The sequence below is a fragment of the Pezoporus flaviventris genome, unplaced genomic scaffold, assembly GCF_033815535.1.
Source record: "Pezoporus flaviventris isolate CSIRO_AGI_PZ_B2104156 unplaced genomic scaffold, CSIRO_AGI_Pfla_v1 ptg000021l, whole genome shotgun sequence".
Classification (NCBI taxonomy): Eukaryota; Metazoa; Chordata; class Aves; order Psittaciformes; family Psittacidae; genus Pezoporus; species Pezoporus flaviventris.
The window spans coordinates 7463977-7476677 of record NW_026892569.1 but is presented as its reverse complement, the minus strand read 5'-3'; the positions used below and the strand labels follow the sequence as shown (position 1 = coordinate 7476677).

General features: G+C 43.1%; 1 protein-coding gene and 1 long non-coding RNA gene across 14 annotated transcripts in view; one reads left to right on the top strand and one right to left on the bottom strand.

The window, feature by feature from the left end:
* The window catches only part of CACNA1D (calcium voltage-gated channel subunit alpha1 D), a 188452-nt gene extending 177367 nt beyond the window's left edge, over positions 1–11085 (bottom strand). For 4 of the 13 annotated variants that reach the window (XM_061455839.1, XM_061455847.1, XM_061455838.1 and 1 more), the window contains exons 1-3: positions 10589–11084; positions 8243–8561; positions 5696–5801 (exon numbers count right to left, since the gene is read on the bottom strand). In XM_061455839.1, coding sequence (XP_061311823.1) covers positions 5696–5801; positions 8243–8561; positions 10589–10625 — 462 coding nt within the window. In that variant the 5' untranslated portion in view covers positions 10626–11084. Of the gene's footprint in view, positions 1–5695; positions 5802–8242; positions 8562–10588 lie in introns of all 13 variants that reach the window. The other 9 variants (XM_061455851.1, XM_061455841.1, XM_061455840.1 and 6 more) reach the window with 3 other exon arrangements.
* LOC133270559 (uncharacterized) overlaps positions 1–12701 on the top strand; it is a 985299-nt gene that overhangs the window by 768413 nt on the left and 204185 nt on the right. The window lies entirely within an intron of this gene.

Genomic DNA, 12701 nt, shown 5'->3' with positions numbered 1-12701 from the left:
CTTTGCCTGAAAGCTCAGACACAAACATTACCTCTCTGTAGCAGTGTCCACTACTATGGCTCTCCCAGTCCCAATCGCCTGGAAGAAAAAAAGGTGTCCAGGACCATCACCCAACCTGCTCTGCAAGCAGAGGCTGGAAATACCTTCTTTTAATGCAAAACTACACTCTTTGAGAGGTTCCCTGCTGACAATAGTAGTCAGAAACAAGGCTGAAGCATCCTCTTATCAGGGGCATAGAGGCTAATTACCATTAGGTTCCAGCCCTTCATGCATTAGGGTCAAGCCCATTACTCACATGACTTTGCACTTGCTGATTTGCTGTAATTTATGCAAGTATCAATCTCTTTTCAAGAAGAACAGTGTCACCATTGAAACCCTTCAGGGTCTAGCCACTAGAGATGCAGCACACCCAAAGCAGACTCAACCCAAACTTCAGGGGTGTCATTTTCATAGACTCTCAATGGATGGATGCTTCTTATTGTCCACATTTACCTTTTTTTTTTTGTAACAATCAAAAAGGTCGATTGGAGCCAAGATCCAGACTTGCACTGTGCATTGTAAAGCAGCCCAGTGCTAGTCAGACCAGTTGGAAAGTCAGTAGGAGGCAAAGCTCAGGAAAGCAGAATATGGAACAGCAGGATGATACAAGAAAAAAATTGTGGTGGAAGAGTGGAATAGAGCAAAGCATGCTGCAGAAGAGGACAAATGGAAAAGTAAACACAGAGGAAAGCCAAAGGGTAGGCACAAAAGAAAGAAAGGAAAGAGTGGGAAGTTCACAAAAGACATGAAGGGAAATATACTACAGATGGGGAGAAAAATGGAAAAGACAGAAACAGAACACAGATATATACAGGAAACCCTTCCTGACAGAAACAGCTTCTTATCAAGCTCAGACAAGAAACATAGCCAAAAGAAAAGCTGAATCAAGCATGCAAAGTTCAGATCCTGAAACTTCTGAAGGTAGATGAAAGAAACTACATTAACATATGAAGTAGTAAGTTTATGAGTATTTCACCCCAGAATACACTGCTCCTGTTCTGCTGTAAGAGAAAAACAACTTCTCTGTCTCAATAACAGTTTTACCCATCTACTTGCAGAAAGCCTGGGCTCACTTGCGAAAGAACATGACGTGATTAGGGATGAAGAATTAAGTAGAACTCAGAATCAAGTTCAGTAACTGGTTTTGAAGTTCATTAGCTTGTATTGCACTCTATGCAGTATAGAAAAGCATGAGAGAAATACTCTAAGTATAGAAGATCCCTTCCTCCTGCCTCTCCTGGCACACATCAGAGAGAATGTCAAGGTGTTTTAAACAAAGGATTAGACAAACTTTCCCAGAAAACACAGTACTGTATTACTCAGCAAGTGGTCAAACACAGTCCAGTCTGAACTCAACTCCGTACTTCTGCTTTGTTTGTAACACATTGTTTTGTATGACCCAGTACTAACAGATCGGTCTCGAGAGAGAATATAACCATGAATCCAACGTACAAGGAAACAGCAGAAGTACACCCTATATTCTCAGAGAACAGCAAAAAGGGAAAACGGAAATCTAAGCCTGCCTGCCCAGAAGATGAGAAGACAAACACACTAATAATGAAAGGGACTCCTATCCCACATCAGTGATTACCATCTGCTTAATTTAGTCATTGATATCATGAAGAAACGTCTTATTGCTTCCTTAAGTTATCATAAGTATCTCATTGCATGCTGCTGGCTTTGTCACAAAAATTGCAACAATCACAACTTGCACATCAGCAAAGATGAGTGACTGACAGAAAAAACACAATTGTCCCACCCTTACACTTAGCTTACACCATCAACTTTCCATAGTCTACTGTTCTAGAAACAAGCGTTCTCACAAATAACCTAAGATAGATGTCTGTGAGAAGGTTTAAAATTAAAAACTCACATTCAAGAACGATACTTAAGACACCACCTATTTTAAAACAATACATAAATATGTACACATTTGATTTGATATTTCTCTTAAGACACATCTACCTGTTACTTAAAATGCTTGTCATATTTGAGGGTAATTTGTGCTGAAATTTCTTTTACCATTACTACCGCAACATACAACTGTGGTGACTAGACATCACTTGTTGAAACATTCACAACAAGGTAAGCACAGGACTCAGCCAGCACTTGGTGGATGACAGATGGTCAGTGTTTCACTGCCTCAGTCACAGGTGAAGACAGACTTAGAAATTTTATTTCAGGTTTTTCTTACAAATCTTGGAAATTCCAGCATACAGAAGCCACCTCCTAACATCCCATCACAAGAGGAGAGCATACCTGTTCTGCACACACACCCCTAGATTGAGGTTGACTTTATGACCTCATGAAGTCATGAAGAATGAACACATCGGCTGCTCAAATTCTCAGACATGCAAATGGTCTTCTCCCTACCCCAAGAAAAACCTAGAAAAGTTTCCATTTTCATTTCCAGTGGTTTTTGACCTACTGTACCATTGCTTCCTCATTCCATGGCAGATTACAAATTATGTGTATTTTGTAGTCACAAAAAGAAAAATCCAGATGCATAAATATTTAAGGTTTTTGTTTACAAATTAAAAAAATATGAGGCAGTTCTGCTAGCTGATGGAAAGCAATTAATCTATTCAACTCAATGAAGCAACATTGATTTACTCCCTGAGAACCAAGCCCTAGATGTAATATTTGTATGCAAACTTGCCCTGGGTTCAGCAGTAGCAGTCATTTTCCTCCTTCTTAGCAGCTGGTGCAGTGCTGTGGTTTTGACTTTCGGCCTGGGAAGAGTGCTGATAACACCGATGTTTTTAGTTGTTGCTAAGTCATGTTTACCCTGACCAAGGACTTTGTGAGTCTCATGCTCTGCCAGGGAGGAGGGGAAGCCGGGAGGAAGCAGAGACAGGACACCTGACCCAAGCTAGCCAAAGAGGTATTCCATACCACAGCACGTCATGCGCAGGATGTAGGACTGGGGGCAGTTACCCCGGAAGGGCTAGGTCACTGATCAGTTGGGCTGGGTATCAGTTGGTGGGTGGTGAGCAGTTGTGTTCTCTTCCCTTGCTATTACCCTTATCATTATTATTATTGGTGGTAGCAGCAGTGGTTTGTGTTATACCTTAGTTACTGGACTGCTCTTATCTCAACCTGTGGGAGTTGCATTCTTTTGACTCTCCTCCCCAACCCTCCGGGAGCAGGGCAGGGAAGTGGGGGAATGAGACAGAGGCTGTATGGTCTGATTTACGGCTGGGCTTAAACCACAACAAAACTAAAATTTGTAAAGCTGAACTTCTGGAGTTTGCAAAGTAAGAAAGTGAAGGCACTAGAGGCAGCACATGTTCCCATTCCTCACCCTGGTCTCTCCCCCAAGGCACTAAATGATACAAGTGCTGCAATCTGCACCATGTCAATAATTGCCAGTGTCCCAGAGATGCAAAGAGGCTACAGGGCTGGTAGGACCAAACACCTTTGCTGGAAGGACCAAACACCTTTGCTGGAAGGAGAGAGGAAATTATCTTACTTTGCTCAGCTTTTGAACTTGAATTAAAGCTGGAGTGGGGTACAGTCTCCCAGCAAGGTCACACTAGCAGTGCAGGGCTTCTGGAAGACATATCTACATCCAGGGGCTAAAATCCTGCCAAGCCTGTTCATAGGATTTAATACCAATTTTTAGGATTTGGTCTCGGGTTTTAGACCAGTATCACAGAAGACCTGAACATTACTTGACAGAACAACCCCTACTTCCACTATAAGACAACTGAGAGCCCGCTCGCTCTCAAATATGTGTCTAGACACACACCTCCAGCATCAGGAAATGCATGCTCAAGCAGGTTCCAAAGTAAGCTCAAAGATTTCTAACTCAGCTCTTCTATAATATTCTCTCACAGTACACTTGAATATACATTAAGAGTTCAACAAAGGAAGTGGGTCTACACTAGAAAACGTCAGTGAAATACCAGAGGAAGAGACATGAACCCAGACCCACTGGTTAGTGTATTTCATGATGCAGAACTTCAGTTGTAAGAAAAGCCAATGTGCTCATTGCAGAACTATTTATTTTATTAGATAAGGTACAAGGGATGTTCCTGTATGTTCCCTTATCGAGCTCAAATCTGTCCCAGCACCTGAAAGTACATTGCCAGGATAAATTCTGTTCTCTGAGCAAACTTAGTGGAATTACTCAACATCAGTAGAAACAGAATGCAAATTTAAATGGGAATTTGAGAGAATTTTAAATAACTAAGTAAGCTTTGTACATATATAACTGGGGGTTTTCAAGACCCCTTCTACTTAAAAAGCATAAGGATGTCTTACAAGAAATATATATACATCTTTTTTTTTTTGCTTAGACAAACCTGCCACATCAGATAAAAAAAAGAAAAAACATCAGGGACGAAAATGTCAATGCATTAGCCTCACAAAACTAATGTTAACAATATTTCTTGCTGCACTATTAGCCTCTGACACAACTAACAGCTTTACCCTTTTCATGTAATGCATTATGAAATTAGTTATTAGCAGATCTCTTGGTGGATTGACAGCTATGGAGATTTGTGCCCTGATTTCTCAGGATGAAGGGGGGGAGGACAGGGAAGAAGAGAGAAATAAAGACTGTTGGTTGGCTAGATAGACAGCTGCATAAATCATTCTTTACAGTGACCTGAATTATTCTGCCTTTCACCACTACTTTTTATTGTCCATATTTGCTTCAGCTTGATAAACAAAAAAATATATAAGATGGGTCATATGCACAGAATAATTACTTTCAGGAAAATAAACAGGCTTACACACCACAAATCACACAAACATGTTCATAAATAGAAAACCTCACATCAACCCAAATTTTCCAGGTAAATTAATCCAAAATTGCCTACTTACTGGTACCTCTTGATTTTATGAAGAAACCTCCCCTCTCCCAGAAAGTCACATGCAGATTTTGAATGTACAGGACTACTGAACTCAACTATTTCAAGATGGTGATTATGTTAAAACAATGAAATTACGGCAATATAATTCAATATTACCCTTGAATGTAACAGCTTTTCTAAGTTTTAATACAGAATTAACACAAAATTAGTTTTCATTGTATTTTTTCAACTGCAACTCTAGTTGCTACTTTCAATTGAAGAAATACATCTCTACGCTCTGCTTACTGCATTAGCATCCCTTTTTTGAGGGATCACTTACACCAGCAGTGACTGCTTTTAAAATACACATCGATGTTCCTATCACTTTAAAATGTATTAATGTAAAATTCCCCACCATCCTCTCATTAAAAGCTAACATATCTAATAAAATACACAGCAAAACAACACTGTTAAAAAAATGAAAACAAACTAGACAAGTATACAAGGAAAGGCAGTAAAACTTCAGGACTGAAACAAGAGTCAGAAGCACAGTAACAGCTAGTAAATATATTTTATCAGTATAAACAATAGGAATTAAAGTTTTTATACCACACAAATATGTTTATACAAGCAGCATAATATTAATGTACATTCCACTCCAAAGAATTTCACTTCTGAAAAATGTTGTTTTAAATACATGACATAAGGGAGCACATATTAAAACTGAAAAAACACCAAAGTAATTTCATAAACATTCTAAATTTTCACTATATATCAATTTTAACTTTTTTACTAACAGCTAATCATGACCATCAATTTATACAGTAAAGAAATACTAAAAACTCAAGAGTACTTACCAAATTATGATTTGTTGAATTAGAATCATCTTCTGGGAATGGGATGTAAACAGCTAAGGCCACACAATTGGCAAAAATAGACAACAGTATAAATATGTCAAATGGTCTGGAAAATCTTGTTAAGGAATTAATGAATTATGTCCATCTATGAACTTTTAAGTCTAACTCTTTCAGCATCAACACTTATAAACTAAATCTTACTTTTAAGGCAACCTTTTGACTGACAACTATGACAAACAGTCTCCTTTAGTTATATAGCTGCACCACATTGTTTTCCATCACAATGATTTTTTTTCCCCAAAAAAGAAGAGAACATTGAACAAGAGAAAACTATTACTCTTGCTGCCACACAGCAATTTAGATTAAGTTCCAGAGATTAATAAAATTATACACCCTTAAATCAATACATGGGCCTTCATGATGGTCAAGGAACACTTACTGAGCTGTTCTGTCCTCATTTGCTCACGTAGGTCTCATTAATGTTAACAGAAATGTGCTTGCCCAAAAGAGAAAAATCATTTGGGATCTCATTCGTAATAGGATATGAGAAAGATTCCCAGCAAATCACAACAGATCTCCGGTATGAGAGCTGGGAAGCTGAATAACTTTGCTTTGGCCAGGACAGCAGATGAAAGTTTAGGTGAGCAAATTGGGGAATATAACACCACTACTGGCTTGTCAGCCATGCACACTGAGAGGCTATAGGCTTCGCACTGACAATACCATATCTGGATGGCGACAACTGAAACCTGAAGATACCCTCTGTCTTCCAGAAAGAAAAATATTTCTTAAAAGTAGAAGTTCATCCTTCAATTTATCATTAATTTGCCTATCCCTCAAAGCATTTCATTGTTTTACTGTAGCTCCAAACATGGAGGTACCCAGATGAAGAACATATCCATGGAAGTTTGGAAAGAGAGCATTTAGGGCTTTAGCTGTGATTTTTGACATTCTTCCTTAATTCAATGCACAACTTCATGACACATCTCTGTAAGAATCCCACAAGAGACTACAGGAAAAATACTGAAAACACCCAAAAGCATATTTTTGTCATTTTACATTTCTTTCGGGGGGGGGGGGGGGGGGAGAAAAGAAAAAAGACAAAACAAACAAACAAAAAACCCCAAAACAACATCAATTCACACAAACCACTAACTCCTACAAGCCCCATCTGTCCCTTAAGATCTGTTACATTTTGTTTGTTGACTTGCAAAAAGTTTGCCACCTCAAGGGCTGAGTTTATGTTCACAAAGCCTATCAACATCAACAGCTGCTGCATTGTGTAAAGTTACAACACACAACATGCAGCATTCTCCAGACTGCAATGAACAAATGATAGCAATGCAAGACTGACAACTTTGTTTTATGATGCATTGCTACTGGGACAAATTCAGCCCTGAATTATTCCACTCTAGATCCATAGTAATTTCATTTAACTGACCTTAGCCAAGGAGAGGCCAATTTACTGAAATTAGTTGGACTTCTACCAGTTTCAGTGAAAGAAGCCGCTATTTCACTATCTTTAATTTGCAACTGAATTATGTTCAAAGAATTGAAAAAAAACCCAAGCCCTATAAATGAGTAACAGCTCCTATTGCCAGGTTGGCTGTTCTGTTTCAGTAACAAAATGAGTCTTATCTCAGCAATCCACTCTCTTGAACAGCTGTTTCCCGTTACAGGGATGCTGCTGTGACTAATAGGCCAACATTATTCTCCTCGTACCTCAACCAGACTATCTTTTATTTCAAACCTTTTCCTGAGAATTAAGTGATGCCAAATCAACACACTGTCGGTTGTGCCACAGACATCCACATACTTCCACATCACAACCACTGACCTAAAGACAAAGAATCCTTCCCAGCATAGAAGTCATTGGGAATACAGACCAGTATGTCTGATCTCCTCTCTACACATGTGCACACTTCTAATATGTTTGGTGGCAGGCATATGTTGTAGAAGTCCAGAAGATTAATATATTTCAAACACTTCGATGTACTTAGAGTGAGTCCTTGACTTAACTAAATATCTTCCCTATTTCTAGTACCTGGAAAAATAATCTTTTTTAAAAGATTTCTAAATCTGACTCTTTCGCCCTAACAGCAATACACCAAACTACAATATGGAAGACACAGGTTTTGACATCTCGGATCAACTCCCAGTTAACACTACTAGATTTACTCCTATCCACTCAACCTTCTTTGGAAAGCAACAAATGCAATACAAAGGTTTGCTGGAATACAATGTAAGTTTGTAACAAAAAAGTTCTGAAAATGTTCCCCCACCTCCTCCAAAACAAAAGGAACAGCTAGGGGCTCTTCTCTGACTTTGAGCTACTTATTTCAGTAAAATGATATTCTATGTCCTTAGGACACAAGCTAGGAGGCTATCCTTAACAGCAACTTATGCAAAATTAACTGCCATCAAAATTAAAGACAGTTACCTACAAATGCAAGTTAACTAATATGTTAGCTGTGATGTTATAAGATGCTATAAAACAATCAATACAAGGAACAGATTGTAAAAAAAGGAAACCATATCAAAGGATACTTCCATTCTACTAGACTAATGCAGGCTCTTCGTATTGGGTTGTTGAGGGATAAACAGAAAAGGGCACGGGGTGGCCGACTATTAGACGTATTACCCTGTTTTTTGCTCTTGGCATATTGCTGGCGTTTTCTTTGGGACAGAGATCCTACAGGCTGGGCTGTGGTGGTACTCATATTTTGGGCAGCCTTTGCTTGTCTAGCAGCATCAATTGCAGCTTGCCAAGATAGAACAGTCGGCTTGGATGGTGCTGAACTATTTGACTGAATAGCTGGTCCGTCACCAGGGAGAGGAATCCTGGTGCTACTTGCATAGTTCGCCTCTGTGGGACAAAAAAAAAAAAAAAGAAGTACTTGGTTATATTTTTTTATATGCTAAAATGTGTCCCAATATTTCTGAGAAAAAGATTATTTTAAGACTTCTTGGCAGTGTGATGCTTCCATGACATGTACTACAGAGCGCAAGTATATGCAGATGCATGTGTGACTGAACAGTAGCAATAAAAAGCACTTAGGAATCAGTATTGTAACTTGGAGTTTAATGCAAGCATCAAGACACAAACACTTCATGTTTTGATTCTTCCACTTACTGCATTTTTTCCTAACTGAATGGCAGCTTTCATGTCACCATGTTTATCCAATAAAACATAGCTATTCCTTAAAATGAACTTTGCTGTAATACCTTAGTATTCACTATTTTCTCATTTCATTTTGATCAAAAAGTAGTTGTTTAAAATTCTTATTCATTGTTCAATTAAGAATAACCAAAACTGGGGTTTAGAAGAGAGGAAGGTCCTGTAAGCAAGTTAAATCTCACCCTACTCTGTATTCTCAAAGAAAAATGCATGGCTGCCTCTCATGAGTGAAGAATCCAATAGTCTCCTGATAAACATATTCATAAAGCACTGGTATCTTTCACACTAGAAATTACACCCATGATACCACTGTAGAGGGAATGGGGTTTGGTTTTGCTTTTTAACAAGGTTTTAAAATAATAAACTGTACGTTCCAAACACTAATAAAGTCCTCTTTATCCCAGTGACAGCCAAGAAGGCAAAATACCACCTCATTGCCCCGATCTTTCCTTGCAAGCTCCTTAACTAGAGCAACAGAGTCTACTGCTGTATGCACCTGTAGAAAGGAGAGGCTCCCAAGTGAAACTCAAAACTTGCAGATGCCCGGGTGGGAAGAAATATGGAGGAACGGCACAATATACGTGCTGGAAATCAGGGCTAGCAGGGGATGACTGTGAAATGGATCTACCCAGGCAGGAGAGGAAAACAGCTCCGCAGCGATCGCTGCTCGTCAGAGAGCCACAAAAAGCACACCCCTCCTTTTCTATGTGCGGGGGGGAATAGACAACGAGAAAGACGCGAGAGCCACGAACACGCGTGCACGGGGACGAGCCTGGCGTTGGCCGCCGCCGCTGCCCGCCGGGGCGAGGGGCCGCGGGAGCCTTAAGATGGCTCCCCGGGATGGCGGCGGGGGTCGGGGGCATCACGGAGGCGGCCGAGCTGCCGCGGGGACCCGGCACCAGAGCGGCGAGCGCTAGCCAGCGGCGTGACACGGGGAGCAGCGGCGCCGGGGGCGGGACGGCTCCGGGGCAAAGGCGGGGGTGTCAGTGCCAACGATTCCAAAGCATCCCCGCTCTTCCATACGTTCCCCCCCCCCCAATAAAACTGCTATGGCACAGCCATCTATCTCCTCCGCCTTCCGCCTGCCCTTCTGGATGCCACGAAACATGGTTCGGCGCAAACAAACCACCCACCCATCTACCTATCCACCGTCCTTCCACATCAACACTTGAAGGGGAAACAAAGCTTGCCCCTATCAGGGGCAATACCACAAAACTGTGGGGGAGGAATCGTTTATAAACAACCGCGGGGATGTGGCAGTGCCGGAGGGGATTAGCGCCGAGGAGCCTCGCGGCTCTGCGCGGACCGGGCACATCGCACCCACGGCCCTGCCCCGACCCTTCGCCCCGGCGCGGGGAACCCCCATGAGCCGCAGCGCCGGGCAGGTTTATCCACGATTACACAAGTACGAGGGAAACGAGGAGCGAGCCGCGAGCTCCCTCAGCCCAACCAGCCGGTGTTAACGGCCCCAGGGCAAGGGACGGACGGGTATGCTGGTCACACGCCGAGGGCAGCACCTTATCCCGCCTTCACCTCATCCCCGGTCGCTCCCCGAGCCCTGCCGCTCATCTCTTTTCCCATCCCAAACGTTCCCCACCCTCCAACCCTTCCCTAATCCCCCCGACTCCCAAATCCCTCATAAATCCTCCCCCGCTGCCCCCTCCCTTCCCTCAGCCCCAGCCGCCGCTGCCCTTGGTGGGAGCACCGGCTCTTACCTGCTGGGTGCCGCTCGGGCTGCTGCTGCTGGTGCATGATTCCCACTTTCTCCAGTGCGTACGAGGAAAATGGAAAATAAAAAAAAGGGCAGAGACGCCCCCACCCCACCGAGCCGGGTGTGCGCTGCCCCTGCGCTCCCCTCTACCCGACCCCCATGGTAGTGACTAGCGACGTGCGAGGGGCTGCTCCTCCTCCTGCCGCTGCTGCTTCGCCGCTGCCAAATCCCTCAGAGTTTCGGCCAACATGACACTCACATCCGGGTGACACGGGATCTCTCCATCCCTAGCAACCCGGCTGCTGCTGCCGCTGCCTGCCCCTCAGTCCCCCTCCTGCCGCTGCCTGCTCCTCCTCGATCCCCCTCCTCCTGCCGCTGCCGCCCGCTCCTCAGCCCCCTCCTCCTGCCGCCGCCACGGGGTTAACTCCCTCGCTGCTGCTGCCGCCGCCGCCACCTGCTGCTGCCTCCCGCCGCACGCCGGGCCGGGCGGGGGCGCGGAGCCGCTCTCTAATCGCCTGGAGCTCCGGCAGCCGCAAATAGAGCTGCCGCCGCCGCCGCCGCCGCCGCCGCTTTAACCCCTTCGCCGCCGCACGGCGCCTCCCACCCCACACGGCGTTCCCCCACGCCCTGGTTCCCGCTGCTCTCTCGCCGCCCCGTGGCCTCCGCGGCCCCGTCCGCTCAGGCCCCGTGAGGCAGGTGCGCCGGGACACTGCCCCGCCATGGACAGCTCCAGCCCCGAGCGCCCCGCGCTGCTGGGCCGCCGTGCTGCGGGCTCAGCCCGAGACTCCCGAAGTTTATCCGAAAAAATAAATCGGCTCTAAAAAATGTTTTATTTTCGGCACCTTTCACTGCAGAACACCGACCTTTAATTCCGGGTTTGTTTCAGTGGTGGCCAAGCTACCAGAGCTCTGCGGACGGGTACGGGTGAAGGAGGAAGCTCAGGGCAGCTGGGGAAAATAACTAATGAGACAAAGTCAGGGTTATAGACACACAAATTCAAAATGGAGCTTATGTTTCAAAACTAAATTTGTTTTCTTAGCAAGTAATATTTTCCAATATTTTTAAAGAGTTTTTCAGGATATCTTTTTTTTTAACACACTCTGATCAAACCCAATGGTTTCAAAACTTTACCTTTGATGAAGGTATTATTTTGCTAAGAAAACATATTAGTGAAACTATTCCTACTATCCTTTTCCTCTACCACTTCCTTATTCAGATCCTCTCCTCTTTTAGTCATCCTTCACCCACAACTATCTCCATCAAATTAATAATAAATAAGAACTACGTAAACATAATAGAAGTAAAACCTTAATACAGCTGGTATTCCCCAGGGACATGGTGTAGAAAACCCATCCTCCAGCTTTACAAATCCTCTGTTAGACGGAGCCTATCCCTTTCGGTGTTACCTTCATAAGTTAAAACATTAGCAGCAAGGATAACCCAGAGAGAATCCTCCTAACAAAAAAAAAAACCAACACCACTTCTTGACCTGCCCTTCAGCACTTCCTTTTTTATAATCTTCTGACCTGATGGATTCAGCTGTTGAAGTCGTGAGTCAATCTGTTGGTTAGATTTAATGAGGAAGGCACCACACCCACTCAGCAGGTTTCTATCATTACAGCACATGTTTCTCCAGATTAAAAGTCTACTGTGTACTTAGGTACTTGCCTTAAATGTCCATGAAAGTCATTAGGGCTTCTTTTCCTGACAGTCAGATATTTAGGTGTCAGAAATGCTTGGTACATTTTCAAAAGTATCTAAATCAAGCCTAGTTGCCTAACAACCACTGCAGGCACTGGAAGTAGGCACCTAACGTGCTTAGCAGGAGTTAGTGCCTAACCTGCTTAGGCACTTATTGCCTTGACAAATCTAGACTCAAGTATCTAAATCACGTTTTTTAAATGAGGCTTATGAAGTTAAGCACTGAGAAATTCATAACTGGTAAATCCTGGATCTAACATCAGCAAAAAGCATCCCATAGAAAAGGGCTGCTTCCCTTGCAAATGTTTTCATGAATTTCCTAGATTCTGGCCTCAACGATGCCTATTTTCTAATCCTAGTTCTTACAACAGACCATAGCAGTATGTACTGAAAGCTACCAAATGCTTCTCAAAAAT